Source organism: Mangifera indica, chromosome 3, assembly GCF_011075055.1.
Source record: "Mangifera indica cultivar Alphonso chromosome 3, CATAS_Mindica_2.1, whole genome shotgun sequence".
Lineage (NCBI taxonomy): Eukaryota > Viridiplantae > Streptophyta > Magnoliopsida > Sapindales > Anacardiaceae > Mangifera > Mangifera indica.
The window spans coordinates 13,521,678-13,535,402 of record NC_058139.1 but is presented as its reverse complement, the minus strand read 5'-3'; the positions used below and the strand labels follow the sequence as shown (position 1 = coordinate 13,535,402).

At 31.9% G+C, this 13,725-nt stretch overlaps 2 protein-coding genes across 2 annotated transcripts; one reads left to right on the top strand and one right to left on the bottom strand.

The window, feature by feature from the left end:
- Positions 1–219: 219 nt before the first annotated feature.
- LOC123212352 (high mobility group B protein 15-like) lies at positions 220–5,901 on the top strand. Its single transcript, XM_044631456.1, has 6 exons — positions 220–458; positions 1,904–1,982; positions 3,681–3,822; positions 3,912–4,031; positions 4,590–4,990; positions 5,107–5,901. Exons 1-6 carry the CDS (start codon positions 295–297, stop codon positions 5,569–5,571), a joined length of 1,371 nt encoding a protein of 456 aa, XP_044487391.1. The 5' UTR covers positions 220–294; the 3' UTR covers positions 5,572–5,901.
- Positions 5,902–10,250: 4,349 nt separating this feature from the next.
- LOC123212538 (ethylene-responsive transcription factor ERF062-like) lies at positions 10,251–11,670 on the bottom strand. Its single transcript, XM_044631711.1, has one exon. It carries the CDS (start codon positions 11,633–11,635, stop codon positions 10,361–10,363), a length of 1,275 nt encoding a protein of 424 aa, XP_044487646.1. The 5' UTR covers positions 11,636–11,670; the 3' UTR covers positions 10,251–10,360.
- Between the last annotated feature and the right edge of the window lie 2,055 nt (positions 11,671–13,725).

The following is a 13,725-nucleotide window of genomic DNA, read 5'->3' as shown; positions in this document are numbered from 1 at the left end:
ACTGGGAGTTATTACATCAAGGTGCTCTTTTTTATGTTTCCTTCTTCTGGGGTTATCTCGTTCTCTTTTCAACTTTGTTATTTGGCATTGTTCTTGATGGTGGTTTTCTCTTATTTGTTTTTTGGCATTGAGTTAATTATTTAGTTTAGTATCAACCTGCAAGTTCTTCCATCTGTTAACTTTCGTTTATGTTTATGTTGTTGTTTATTATAGCACAGTGGGAGAAAGAATGTTGAATACTAGAGTTGGTGGTGGTTAAATAGAGAAACTTTAATTGGTGAAGAGAATTTGACCATGGCGTCAACTTCTTGTGCCAAACAGAGTCCACTGCCGACGAAAGTACCATCATCTACTGATCATCCAACTCGTCTTGTAACATATGAGGAAATCGTAGCTAGTCCGAAGCTCTTCATATCTACTCTTGAGAAGCTTCATGCTACCGTGGGAACCAAATTTATGTATGCCGCTCTATCTTCTTATCCTTTGTCACCAGCTTGCTACTTCTTGGTTAACACTCCTAATAATAATCCTGAAGTTCTGATTGCTAAAGTTAAAAAATGAATTCTAATAGATTTATATCTTCTTGATTAAAAACCAACAATCTATCTGAGCATTCTGTATATACGAACATATACCGTTGGGCATTTTTATGCATGTTGCTATATAGAAGGGTGGTTACTGTGAATTCAATGTGGATTACAGTAAGTTGCCCGCAATATCTTTGCTACGTGTCTGTTTCCATCTTTTCCATTTTGTCTGTGTGTATGTGTGTGTTTTGTTGTATTTCCTCTTCATAGCCCCTATTCCAAGTTTCACCTTCGAAGTTATTCTAGTAATGCAAGCATCTTTGCTTTCTATTTTCTTGATAAATTCTTCATATTTATTTATAAGCCAATGGCTTGTTGGGTTTAGATTAAACAGAAACTTTATCTTTCTTATTTGGGGTTAGATAAGGAATAAAAGGGAATATTTCATTAGTGGTAAGATCTGGTCACAAGATCTCCTTTATTTTGTCTTTGAATATAGAGAGAAAGATCTGAGGAATGGTAAAAGAGTGATACTGGTTTTTCTAGATTGCTGGCTTGGTTACACGAGTATCCTGATCTTAGTAAAACAGTTTCTTGTGTTGCCTGTTTCCTATTCCTTTAAACACCCCTTTGGCATCCATGTATTCTGTTCACTATTATCCATTTTGCAGAAGTAGATCCCACTTCAATTATTATTAAATTGTTACATTTAAGTTTGTAATACCATTGGTTGCAAATTTGACTCATCTTCCCTTATCTTTTGGTTGAAGACTAATATCACCTACAAAGCTGTTCAAAGAGGTTTAATTTCCTTGCCTTTCAAGACTTTAAATCAATGCGCCCAAGGACTTATCTCACAAGATATCTTTTTTTGTCTCCACCAAATGTCTGACTAATTATGTTTAAATCCTGCTTGTACATGCTGCTAATAACTATACTGAATTTTGCGCTTTAAAAGCTACTTGTCGCATGTTTTGAAATAAGTTTATTCTTTAAATTTCTCTCCCTCACTTGTGCAAAACTGGAAGTAATTAATCCTGTATAATCATGTCCTGTTTTGTTGATTGGTTATTGAAGAGACCTAATTCAATAGGATTATAAACATTTATGTTTATGTACAAGCTTTTGTTGATAATAATTAGGAATAGGTGATATTATTGTAATCATAGTGGTAAGGCTGACTTCTATATCTTTGTAGGTAGGCTTTGGCATATCAGAAACTTGAATTTAATTGTTTTGTTAGAGCAAGCTATATGAAATGTTTTATATTTTAACATGTATTTAAGTAATTTTTTTTAACCTGAATTTGTTTTTTACTTTTTGGGGATTACTGCCTTCTATTGATAATCTGTTGTCAATGTGTACTCTAAATTCAGGATCCCCACTATTGGAGGGAAGGAGTTAGATTTGCATCGGCTCTTTGTGGAGGTTACTTATCGTGGTGGTATTGAGAAGGTAAGTTAAAGCTTCTATTTTATTTTCTTTTCTTATGCAATTCACTGCCAGATGTTTGTTCTTAGTTATTTTGGTTGTACACCTTGTCTAGGTTAATAATTTGTTCAGATATAAAAGACGTGGTAATTTGCCTAAAAGGACCCAAAAAACAATGTGGCAGTTGTTTTTTTCATAATTGATTTACAGATTCCTGACTTTCTGTACTCTTATAAAGTTCATTAAAAATTTAAGTCAGTTAAATAATGTTTGATCCATACTCTGTACAATACTTTAAGATTTGCTGATTATGCAAGATAATTTCCAAAGATGATGCTCTTTTTAATTTCTAGTCCAGGCTTCTTTCAGTGACAACTAAAATTATGCATCTTTCCACCTGGGTTTTTCATTTGATTAGTTTGATAATCGAGAGACATGCGCATATGTCATTGAATGCATAGCTGCTAATTGAATGATTTTTGTTTGAAAGTAAATGGTAGGAAAATACTCATATTTTGAGGTTCAAGCAAAGTGGTTGCTTCTTTGATTTAAATATTTGAAGTTTCTATTCGTTTAATTTCACATTGCTTTTTCGTATCATGCATGCAATTGCTCTATTGTAATGATTAAAAATGTAATAAGTTGTCGTTATATTTTGTTCTCATGTGAAATTATAGGGGAAGGAATATGTTAGAGCTTAGATATTATTTTTGAATCCTGATCTTTTAGTTTAAGTTGCAGGTCACGGGATTGTCCATCAATATAGAATCTTTTGGGTTGTAAAAAAAAATATTTTTTCATCTTTTCTCTCTCTTAATTGTGTTGTATATTATAGCATATACTATTTATTCAAATTTCATGCATGCAGCTGATCTATACCTTACTTTCTGAGATCTTATTTTGTTCTTATTGTCAAATATGTAGTTTTTTTTTTTTTTTTTGCTTTCTTTGGGATTTAGTTTCAAAGGAGTTTGTAGGTACTTCTTTCTCTTTTTCCCTTGCTTTGCCACGTTTTCATATTCTTTGTGGCTGGTTTTGCATCAGAGTGATAGCCTTCTGATTTTGCATTAGAGCCATAGCCCTCTGATCCCTTTTCTCGCTGCTAAAAGTCTTCCCTTTTATACACTCTCTTTTCCTGCGGGAAATATATATATGAGTTCTAACAGAAATCAACACTTCAAATAAAAGTAATTTACTGGCTAAATTATAAAAGATAGTTTGATTTATTTGTATTGGTCAGTTGGTGATGCAAAACTCCTAGCAGACTTATCATGCACTGTAATACTGAAGTTTGTGAGTGAAAAATCCCATATGTTTTAATGATTTCAAGTATTGTTTTCTCCATTGCTCATCTATCATGATATTTTGGCTTCAAAATGTAGTTGAAAGTTGTAGTTGAATCCGGTTTATAAGCATTAGATTGATTGCCAACATGCTTCTTGGTTGCTTGCTTACCCACATTGCTATTTTAACTGGCTAAAGTTTATATATAGCTTTGACATATTGCAATCCTGATAAGTTCTAAAGTTTACGAATAATATATTGTTTTTCTATTCAACTGTATTTTCATTTTTATATTTTCATTGCAACCAAAGGGAGTCATATATTTATTTATTGTTGTTTCAAAAAATTTTTGTTTTCACTATGTAATGCCTTTCATGACATAAGCTGAATTCTTAGCTGCGCTGTGACTAATAAATACTTTCATGATGCAATTCACAGATTCTCAAGGAGAAAAGATGGAAAGAAGTTACTGCTGTATTCAACTTTCCTTCCACAGCAACGAATGCATCTTTTGTGCTGCGCAAATACTATGTTTCGTTGCTTCATCATTATGAACAAATTTACTATTTTAGATCCCAGGGTTGGACTCTAATCTGAGTTTTGTGTACATGAAACACTTTACTCTCTGAAATTAAAATTTTATAGTTAGTTCCAAACAACCTTTTGCAGATTCTTGGCAGAGCCCGTCAACCACACCAATACTAGATCAAGGGACAGTGCAGCCATCATCAGATGTTCCAGCCTCCATTATCCAGCAACCAAAGATTAATCCTACTGAGTTGCCTACAGGTTCTCATTGTTTTTTAAATCCTTGTACTATTTCATTTGCTAAAACCTGTAGCATTTTCTTTCCTTGGCATATGCCTTTCCTCCCTGGGCGCCCTGCACACCTCTTCTTAAAATAGTTAAAAATCTACTGTCTATTCTATGCACTAGAATCATGAGCATAAATTGTTGTTGTATCTACTGAGACTTCTCATAGTTCCCCAATTTTGAGTCTCTGCAAATTACAAAAATGCATGACTACTTATATGGTCTAGTAGTTGCGGGATCTCTTGGGGCTATGAAACCTTTGTTACATGATTAGTTGGAAAGTGGAATAAATCAAGGGTGAGTGTACTATTGGTGGTATGACTTTCACTACAATTTTTTTCTGTCACCTATATAAATATAACAAACCAATTGGTAATTTTTCTAAATCTTAAGCATCTTCATTTCCCAGTTGTTAATGTGATGCGACCCCTCCACCCCTTACGTTTTTTGTTGCTTTACTGTATTGTTAATTCAATGTGCAATATTATATACATTGTGATCCAGGTAAAATCCACATTTTTTTTATTGTTGCAGCAAGACCAGCATCAACTTCAGGATATCCAGTGATAGGGTTCATTGATGGGAAGTTTGAAAGTGGCTATCTCGTCACTGTCACTATAGGTTCAGAGAAGCTAAAAGGTGTTCTCTATCAGTCTGCACTGGGCCCTGTACAGCACGTGCAACCATCTCATAATGTATACGCAAACAATTCTGCCAATGCTTGTGCAGTCTCTGGAGTACAACGTCACCGTCGCAGGAAGAAATCAGAGATTAAGAGGAGAGACCCTGCTCATCCAAAACCTAACAGAAGTGGGTATAATTTCTTCTTTGCGGAGCAACATGCACGACTGAAGCCACTACACCCAGGGAAGGACAGGGAGATCAGTAGAATGATTGGTGAATTGTGGACCACAATTAACGACTCTGAAAAGGCTGTAAGAACCATAACATCTCTTCTATTTATTGAACTCAATACTTGCCTTGTGCTTCGCTTTTTAATCCTGTCTCTCTAAACATATCTAGCAAATACTTTGGCATATGTGATCTTTAGATTTATCAGGAGAAAGCTGTTAAAGATAAAGAAAGGTACAGAATAGAGATGGAGGACTATCGGGAGCGACTGAGGACGGGTCAAGTCATCAGTGATGCTATACCACTACGACAGCGTCTTCCAGGACAAGAGGCAGATTTGATTGAAGCAGAAACAAAGCCTGACAAAATTGAAGATTCTCCTCAAACTCCAGAAAATGATAGTATCTCCGTTGAAAGTGATTTTGAAGATGATAAGGCTACAGGAAAGGATTTGCATATCAAGGCATCTCAGGCAGTGGGAGTAGATTCTGAATCTGGGAATGTTGGTGTCGAAGTTTCAGCGGAGGAGCCCCCGTTAAACTGGCCTAAGGTTGACGATAATGTTGGACATAATAGGGTTGATAGTGTTGGTAATGATATTACAAGAGATGCTCTTGTCGAAAAAGCTGGTAACAAAGGTGGAGAAAGCTTAGTTCTCAGCTGATACACCAGCGGAGACAACAACTAATGAATGTAGCTCAATGTAAGTTAGTTTGACTATGCTGGTTCATTGTAACTTGTTTAGTGCCGTTGTTCTATTTCATTTAAAGTTTCCGTAGTAGTTTGTTGTTTCAATTAGGGAGTGTATTAATGATTAAGCAGGGAGCAAGGAGAGATGTGTAGCCAATTCAAGGCAGTTTTGTGGTTAGAAATGATATGGGATCAGTTCACACATGGATGGCCTTGCAGTTGTTAAAATTAGTGAATTTCATAATCCTCTTCCAAATATATTTGTTTTAGCTTGAATCATACTTTGATGTTTGAGTTCTGAGTTGATGATTTTTCTCCGGAGGAAATTGTAATGTTTAGCAATAGGTATGCCATCCTTGCCCATTTGTCACCTAACAACGCACACTGACATTGTTAATCCAATTCCCTGTGAAAATTTCTTAAAGTTCAATTATAATTAACCGAAAAAGAAAAGCTGATTACTTGCACTAAAGTCATAGTTAAATTCTAATCTTCTCTAGCCGAAGCAGAATCATCCAATAAATGAGTGTTGAAGCCATTGAAAAAAACATAATTGTTATACGGAGTTGATAAATCAAATCTCTCTCCAAGGTATGCATAAAAATTGAAACCAAACCGGGCAATATGGTTTAGGTGACTATTTCTCTTCCAAGGTTTAATGAAAAAACAGATGTTTACTCTTATAAATTTAAAGAACTAATTTCTTACCATATATTAAATTTGTTAATAAAATATGTAATAGATTTTATAAAATTGTTGAAAAGACCAAATAGCCTTCAAATTATATAACACATTGACCCCAATGTATTATAATTTATATCAATCTCAATTGAAAATAATAAAAAATTATAGTACAAATATAAATATAGGGTATCAATGATATATAAACGAATGTTTGAAGGTAAATTATAATTTTTAAAAATTCTAAGGGTGCGTTTGGTTGAAGGATTTTATGATTACCTTGATAATCTATTTTTTATTCCTTTGTTTGGTTTGTCAGTAATAAAATATTACAGTAATCTTCTATTACCAATGCTGACGTGACAGGTAATATATATGGTAATCTGATTACCACCTTCACCTTAGGTATTTAAAGATTACTGAGGTAATCTTGAGTTTATTATAATTATATTATTATTTATTAATTTTTTGAGATAAAAATAAATTTATTTTTAATTAATATGACAAATAATATAAAAAATATTTAAAAATAATTATATTCAAGGGCATTTAAGTAAAATAATTTATTAGTAATATTTTATTACCTTTAACCAAACACAATAATTATTTATACCTATTAAATTTTATCAAACATAGTAATCATTTATACCTAGTAATCTTCTAAATAATCTATCTTCAAGGTAATATTTCTATTTTAGTAATCAAACATTACGTAAACCAAATGCCCCCTAAAGGTAATAATGAAGGTTTTAAAGGGCTTTTAAGTTTTGAAAAAAGTCTTAGAGTATTTTTGAAAATGTTAAATTTTTGATATTCTCTTCAATAGTCTACAAAATGACAGTTATACCACAAAAAAGTAAAACTAAATAAAACACAATATATTATGTGTAAATATTATATTAAAAATTATTAGGACTACGATTATATTTTCAAAATGTATGAGTGAATATGATAATTTTTTAAACAAGATAATAGAAAAATATTCATTTGTCTTATTAAGTTAAAAAAAAAACTGATATTTACACCTATATAATATTATTCATAATTCAATCCAATATGAATGTTATTATAATATTTAAACTTGGGGTATACTTAATTCTAGTTTTATTATAATATTTAAACAGAATGACATAAAAATCTTTGTTTGTTTGGGAAATTAGCTTTTTTAAACTTAAAGATGAAAATTTGGTAATATATCAAACATTGGGTAGGAAATTGTGATTTGGCCTTTCAAGATACTAAAATAATCTAACTCAGTGATATTTTTAATAGGTTGGTCTGGATTATATTACTACGGTAGCAATTTGAATAAATTTATCATTAACAAGCTTACTATGTAGTTGTTGAAGGCAAAAATATATTTCAATCACATTTATAATCAAATCCAACGAATTTTAATCACAAAAATACAAGTATGACAAAGAGAAAACTACTTAAATTTAAATTAAATCAACTCGGTTTAAATTGATTTGGTTTGTTGTTAGATTGCTCATCCGAAAACATTTTGTTTGATTTGAATTTGACAAAATAGATATCAAATAAAATTGTGCATATCCATTGATATTTTTTTTTGTATTATTAATAAGTTTTGAACACATATCCGTGCTTCACTTTTTCACTTTTATTACTCAAATTACGTAATTTAATGAAATTTATAATAAAATATTTTAACTTAAATTTGCAAGAAGGTCGGGATATTTTCCTCTTCATTGATTTCATTGGAAAAAAGATGGAAAAAATAATGAAAGTAAAAATATTCGCCAAATATGCACTCTTAGAATATCCAATATTAAGTTGTTATTTTAAAAGCAGAAAATCACATCAGAATTCAAAGGTAAAATATCCAATATACATTAATACATTTTTGCTGCTAAATGCAATATGATTGGTCTATTCATATTATCTTAATTAGAATGCATCTCTTCAATTTGGCTCAACACTCTAAAGTAAGACTAGATACCGAGCTCATTGAAGAATTAGCTTCCTCTTTCATGCCACGTACAAGAAAATGCGCGAGGGAAATGACTTTATTAGCAATTGCATAAAAACAACCCAACATGTTATTTTAGGCCACAACACTATGTCCCATCCAAGGTTTGATGAAATGACATGCCGCCCTTTAATTTTCAAAAAGTCATATTTTCACCTAGGGATGACAATTTGGACCCGACTTTAGGGATCTCGACCCTAACAGGGAGGGGATTCCCCAATGAAAACGAGGAAAGGAGAGGGGATGGAGACGAAAAAAATCTCCGTAATTGGGGACGGGGATACATATGTCCCCGCCCCGCCCCTCCCCTCCCCACCCCACCCCCTAAATCTAATATATTAATATAATAATTTCTAAACTATTAAGTTCTAGAAATTTTTACATTATGATTTATTAAAACTATAACTTTAATTTAACTAATTTTTTAATTATCAATTATCAGTTTTTACTAATTTCTGAACTATTAATCTAATATATTAAAAAAACTCTAGAATTTCATTATCATAAAATGCAAATGCACCAAATTAATTCTATTTCAACTTTAAAACTTAATCAGTCAATCCACCAGGTTTTACACAAAAAAAATTATAAACTTGACAAAATCAATTGAAGTGAATGAAAAGTGTTAAATTTAATGTTATTATAAAATTACCTTAAATCACATACATGAAGAGCTACTAATGAAGAGATTGATTATTACATATTGTTAGATTTTATGAAAACTTTGTATTTGAACTAAAATAACAATGAATATTTTATAGTTTTTGTAGCAAGTGATATTTTGGGAGAATATGATTTATTTTATTTATTGAAATACATAAAGGAATTAAAATTTATATTTGCGGGTATGGGGAGGGAATTTTTTCCCACGGGAACAGGGCAAGGATGGGGAGGGGACGGGGCGGGGACGGGGACGGGGATTGATATCCCCTCCCCGCCCCTCCCCATTGCCATCCCTATTTTCACCCATCATCCATTTCTATTCAGGAATTATGTTCGAAAACGGTTAAGAAGATCATTTTGTATAAATTTTTTAAATATATTTTTCATTTTCAAATGACATATTAGTGATGTAAATGGTAATTGTTGAAAATATTAAAGAAGTTAATGAAAATTTTTAAAAGGTTTTGTAAATTTGAAAAAACTTTGAGGGTGTCTTTAAAATTTTAATATACTTTCAATAATTTAAAAAATGATAGTTATACGGCAAAAAAAAATTGTACAATATGTAATATTTTAAAGTTAATTAAAGTCTTGATATTTTAGGATTTAAGTAATAAAATTTTAAAATAATAAAAATATATAAATAATTTGATATTTATATTAAATATTAATGGTAGTTTTATAATTTTAATAAAAGGTAAAACAATTATTTTCAAAAAAACTAAATAAAATTTACTGATGAAAGATATACTGGGTGGGAATTTATTTTCTAAAACATAAATATAGAGAATTTATCTTTTTATTGAATTTCATTTTACGTTTATTTTATTTTTATGATAAAAAATGGTCATAACCACGACAAATAACACCCAACAAACGCCACTGAAAATACAGGTGAATACCAATTCAAAATGGAACCATTATGACTTTTTTTTTTTCATATTTTAAAACAATAAAATTATAAATATTTATTTTTAAATATATAAATAAATATACATTTGATATATGTTATCAAATGAATAAATAATTTATCGATAAAATAATACTTAATTATATATGATTAATCACATATTGATATATCATATGTATATTTATTTATATATCCAAAAATAAATATGCATAATACTACTTATTTTATAATATCAAAACATAAATATAAATCTTCCTTCCACATTCTAAATATGGCAGCTACTATAACAACTATGTGTTATTCTTCATCTTCCAATATTCTATTAAATATTTAAAATTTTAAACTCAACTCCATATTCAAAAACATAATAATAATTGTAAAATTTATTAGAAACAGCACAAAAGAAAAATAAATGAAAAAACATTGCTTAAAGTAAATCATCACTTAAGCAAATTAAATCCACCATTGATAATTAACATAACCCCTCATGAAGTTTGATTTGTGAAAAGGAAAAAATTGTCATGAATCAGAGACCAAAAGAGCATCCCAAATCATATCCATGTCCAAGGAGGGCATTCTACTTAACTGAACAGTATCCATATGTGATGAAACCTCCTGATTTTTCTTGTTATTTTCACTCACTTTTGATCCAACTTTACTCTCCAACGCAAACTGACAATTTGTTGTAGTTTGTGTGTTTTGGCGCACATTTTTGAGCACTTCTGCATTCTGAGCGGACGAATTTTTCTTTGGCGAAGTCGATAGTTGCTGGTGGTCATTAGCCTTTTTATTCAAAGCAATGCCTTGGGATAACGCCTGCAACTTCGCTTCAAGAAGAGCTGCCGTTGTTCTATTCAAAGAACTTATCTTTAGTTGATGCTTCTGTTCCGGAAAATTCAAATGCGCATAGTCTCCACGGAGGATATATGCAGCTGTGTCATAAGCGATCGCGGCTTCTTCCGCTGTGTCGAAAGTCCCCAGCCAAACCCTTGTTCTATTTCTTGGAAGCCTTATTTCTGCAACCCATTTGCCCCAGTGCCTTTGCCTCACCCCTCTATAGAGTTTTCCCGGTGATGAAACTGATGACAATTTTGGACCTCTTTTATGTTGGTTTTGCAGTCTTCTTCCTGTGTATTTCATTGTTTGTGTCTTCGTTGTGCTGAGCCTGTAATCACTGAAGCCTTTGGAGGAATAATTCGTCAAACTTTCGTTGACTTTAAGCCATTCGTTTCCCGGTTCACACTGAATGTGACCAAATGAAGGGTTCTTGCCTATTGATTCAGCCATTTGTGCTGGAGATTTTAACATGGGAGGTTCCTTCAAAAACAAAGTTAAATTTGGGAATTTGGACGTGGTACATAATGAAGATGGATAAGGCGGTTCAGAAACTTGAGCTTGAGTCAGTTTCGGAAAAGACTGCAAGAAATTTACAGGAATAAAACTATCTTTCTCATAAAAAACCGAAGCTCTGCCATGTGGATGAACACAACTCAATCCTGAAACAAACTGCTCCCTAACAACGTCCTGTTTGATGAATCCAGGAATGTTATTAAGCAAATTGGCACCAGAAACCTCTTCAGCCGATGAACTAGACTCAGAACTCGAAAACAATCTATCAGGTGGGGAAGATGAAGAATTCAGGCAGTGATCACCGCAAGCAGTCTCATTCAAGTCACCCCAAAAGTTTGAATCGCCAAAAAACTTCAATCCTGAAGGCATCAGACTATGAAAATAAGATGGCGATTCCTTGTGCATGAAGTTTTCCATTTTCGGAAACTGATCTTCCATAGTCATGTATTTTTCTTTTGTTGGGTGAAAACAAACGAACAAAGAAATAGAGAGAGAGAGGTAGAAATGATGGAAATCAAGGCAGTATGCAATATATAGTAATGCTAAAGCACACCTTAGAAGTGAAGGCCAAGACTTAATAGGAAAATTATTGGAGGAACCAACTTTAATTTGCTAAAGCAAAAATAATCGTCTGACTCAGATCTACGTGTAATTGTAAAGAATAAGGTCACCACTCAACAGCTTCCATTTTGCATTCGTACTTGCCATTTGTGTTAGAAATTTTCTGATGTGAGTTAACATTAATTATAGTTTTGTTTAATAAAACCAAGAAATTGAATAGTTCAATGTCAATTTAAAGATGAAATTAAGTAATCAATAAAGATAAAACTCAATACACTTAAAAGTTATGATTGGGGGTCACAAGTGTGGCTCTTAAGGTTTATTAGACCTTAATAGAGGGTCAATTAACCTACTATAAATTAGATAGATCCCTACTTCAAAACCTAATGCAGAATAAATATAGTATAACTTATCCATTCAAAACTGTCATTCAAAGAGGTTTCTGAAGTAAAAGACCAAATCACATCAAGAGGTAATCTCGATAGATAATTTCAGATGATTTCAATAAGTTTTCATTTTCAAATTATATGGAGATCCAGATATTTCTAAAACCTTAAACTCTAATTCAATATTTTATAATTTGTACGTAGCTCTTGGGATTATAGTTGGATGATCTATTTTATTATGTTTTTGCAAAATAAATCTTGCAATTCGAACTGTTTTTTTGTCAGCCAATTAGAACATGACAGTTCATTTCTCTTGGCTTACGCCGTGACCTTTGGTTTCTTTAAATGAATGAATGATATGGATATTCTCTCATGAAAGTGACTCCATTGGAACCTCAACAGAAGAAACTTTGCTTTCATGACACTATTGGCCTGGTCATATTATTTTAGGATTGTTAAACAAGAGTTTCGATATAGAGAAACTTTGAATGATAGGAATTTAACTGTGTCTAATGCATTGGAAATTTCATTATTTTGTGAGAGAAAATAAGGTTGAATTATTCAGATCTTATTTTCTTTTTAATCAGGAATCTTCCTAATTAGGAACTCTTTTTGGTCCATGGTCGTGTGATCTTTTCCAACACCCATCTGTTTCATTCTCCCTTCTCTACTTTCCCAATTTTTTCTACTTAATGTGATAATTTCTAAAACCATATTAGATATACAAGATTTTGTATAGTGTATTTATTAAGAAACCAAATACAGTTATAAACAAGTACTGAATGCAAATATCTGGTAATTTCATGGTCTAATTTATTCCAAAAATATTGAGATGGCCAACCTAATCCATAATGGGTCTGATAATAAAAGGTAATCAGATGAGAACCCCGTCTAAGAGTGTAATTAGTTGAACATTAACAACATTATCATTAACTTAATAATAACATTAATTTGAACAAGCCTTAGTACTCCAATAAACTTATTTATTTATTTATTTATTAATGGGTGTTTTTTAGCTGATCATCACTGCTTTGGCCTTTAGAAGAGTTTGAAGAAACTTGGGCATGCGCCTCATTTTACTCTAGTAAGCAAGAAAAAAGTGCAAAACTATAGGGACAGTTTGTAATTGTATGTGCCATCTTCTTCCAGCCCAAAAAAGAGGAGGAGAGCTAAATGATTAGGATTCCCATTTGGTGGTGTTAGTTTGCAGTGAATTTTAAGCAATCCAACTCTGCCATTAACACCTGCTATAGCCATTTCTAAGACAGGAAAAATAGATCAGAGAGAGAGAGAGAGAGAGATTCCCATAAGCATACTTTTGGGCAGGATAGGTTAATTTATAATATGACCAAGTTCTTTCAATACTGCGGGTGGTTTGTCATCTGATTTTGTTTTGTACAGACATTTTATATAAACAAGCACATGGCTAGTCTAACCTATGTGGCGATTTCTTAAATATTTATAGATTAAAATTCACAAGCATGAGGCCATGTTTCACAATAACTTGCTTTTGCCTTTTCTCTTTTCTTTGATCCCCCTATCAAACCCAGTTTTAATTATTCTTCTTCCCTCTGTTCTGGACCTCAA

Bases quoted from the DNA above. Each gene is read 5' to 3' on its own strand.
- LOC123212352 (XM_044631456.1), top strand. From the start codon at position 295: ATGGCGTCAACTTCTTGTGCCAAACAGAGTCCACTGCCGACGAAAGTA. The intron at 1,983-3,680 runs GTAAGTTAAAGC...TGCAATTCACAG, and splicing joins ATCGTGGTGGTATTGAGAAG to ATTCTCAAGGAGAAAAGATG. The intron at 4,032-4,589 runs GTTCTCATTGTT...TTATTGTTGCAG, and splicing joins TCCTACTGAGTTGCCTACAG to CAAGACCAGCATCAACTTCA.
- LOC123212538 (XM_044631711.1), bottom strand. From the start codon at position 11,635: ATGACTATGGAAGATCAGTTTCCGAAAATGGAAAACTTCATGCACAAG.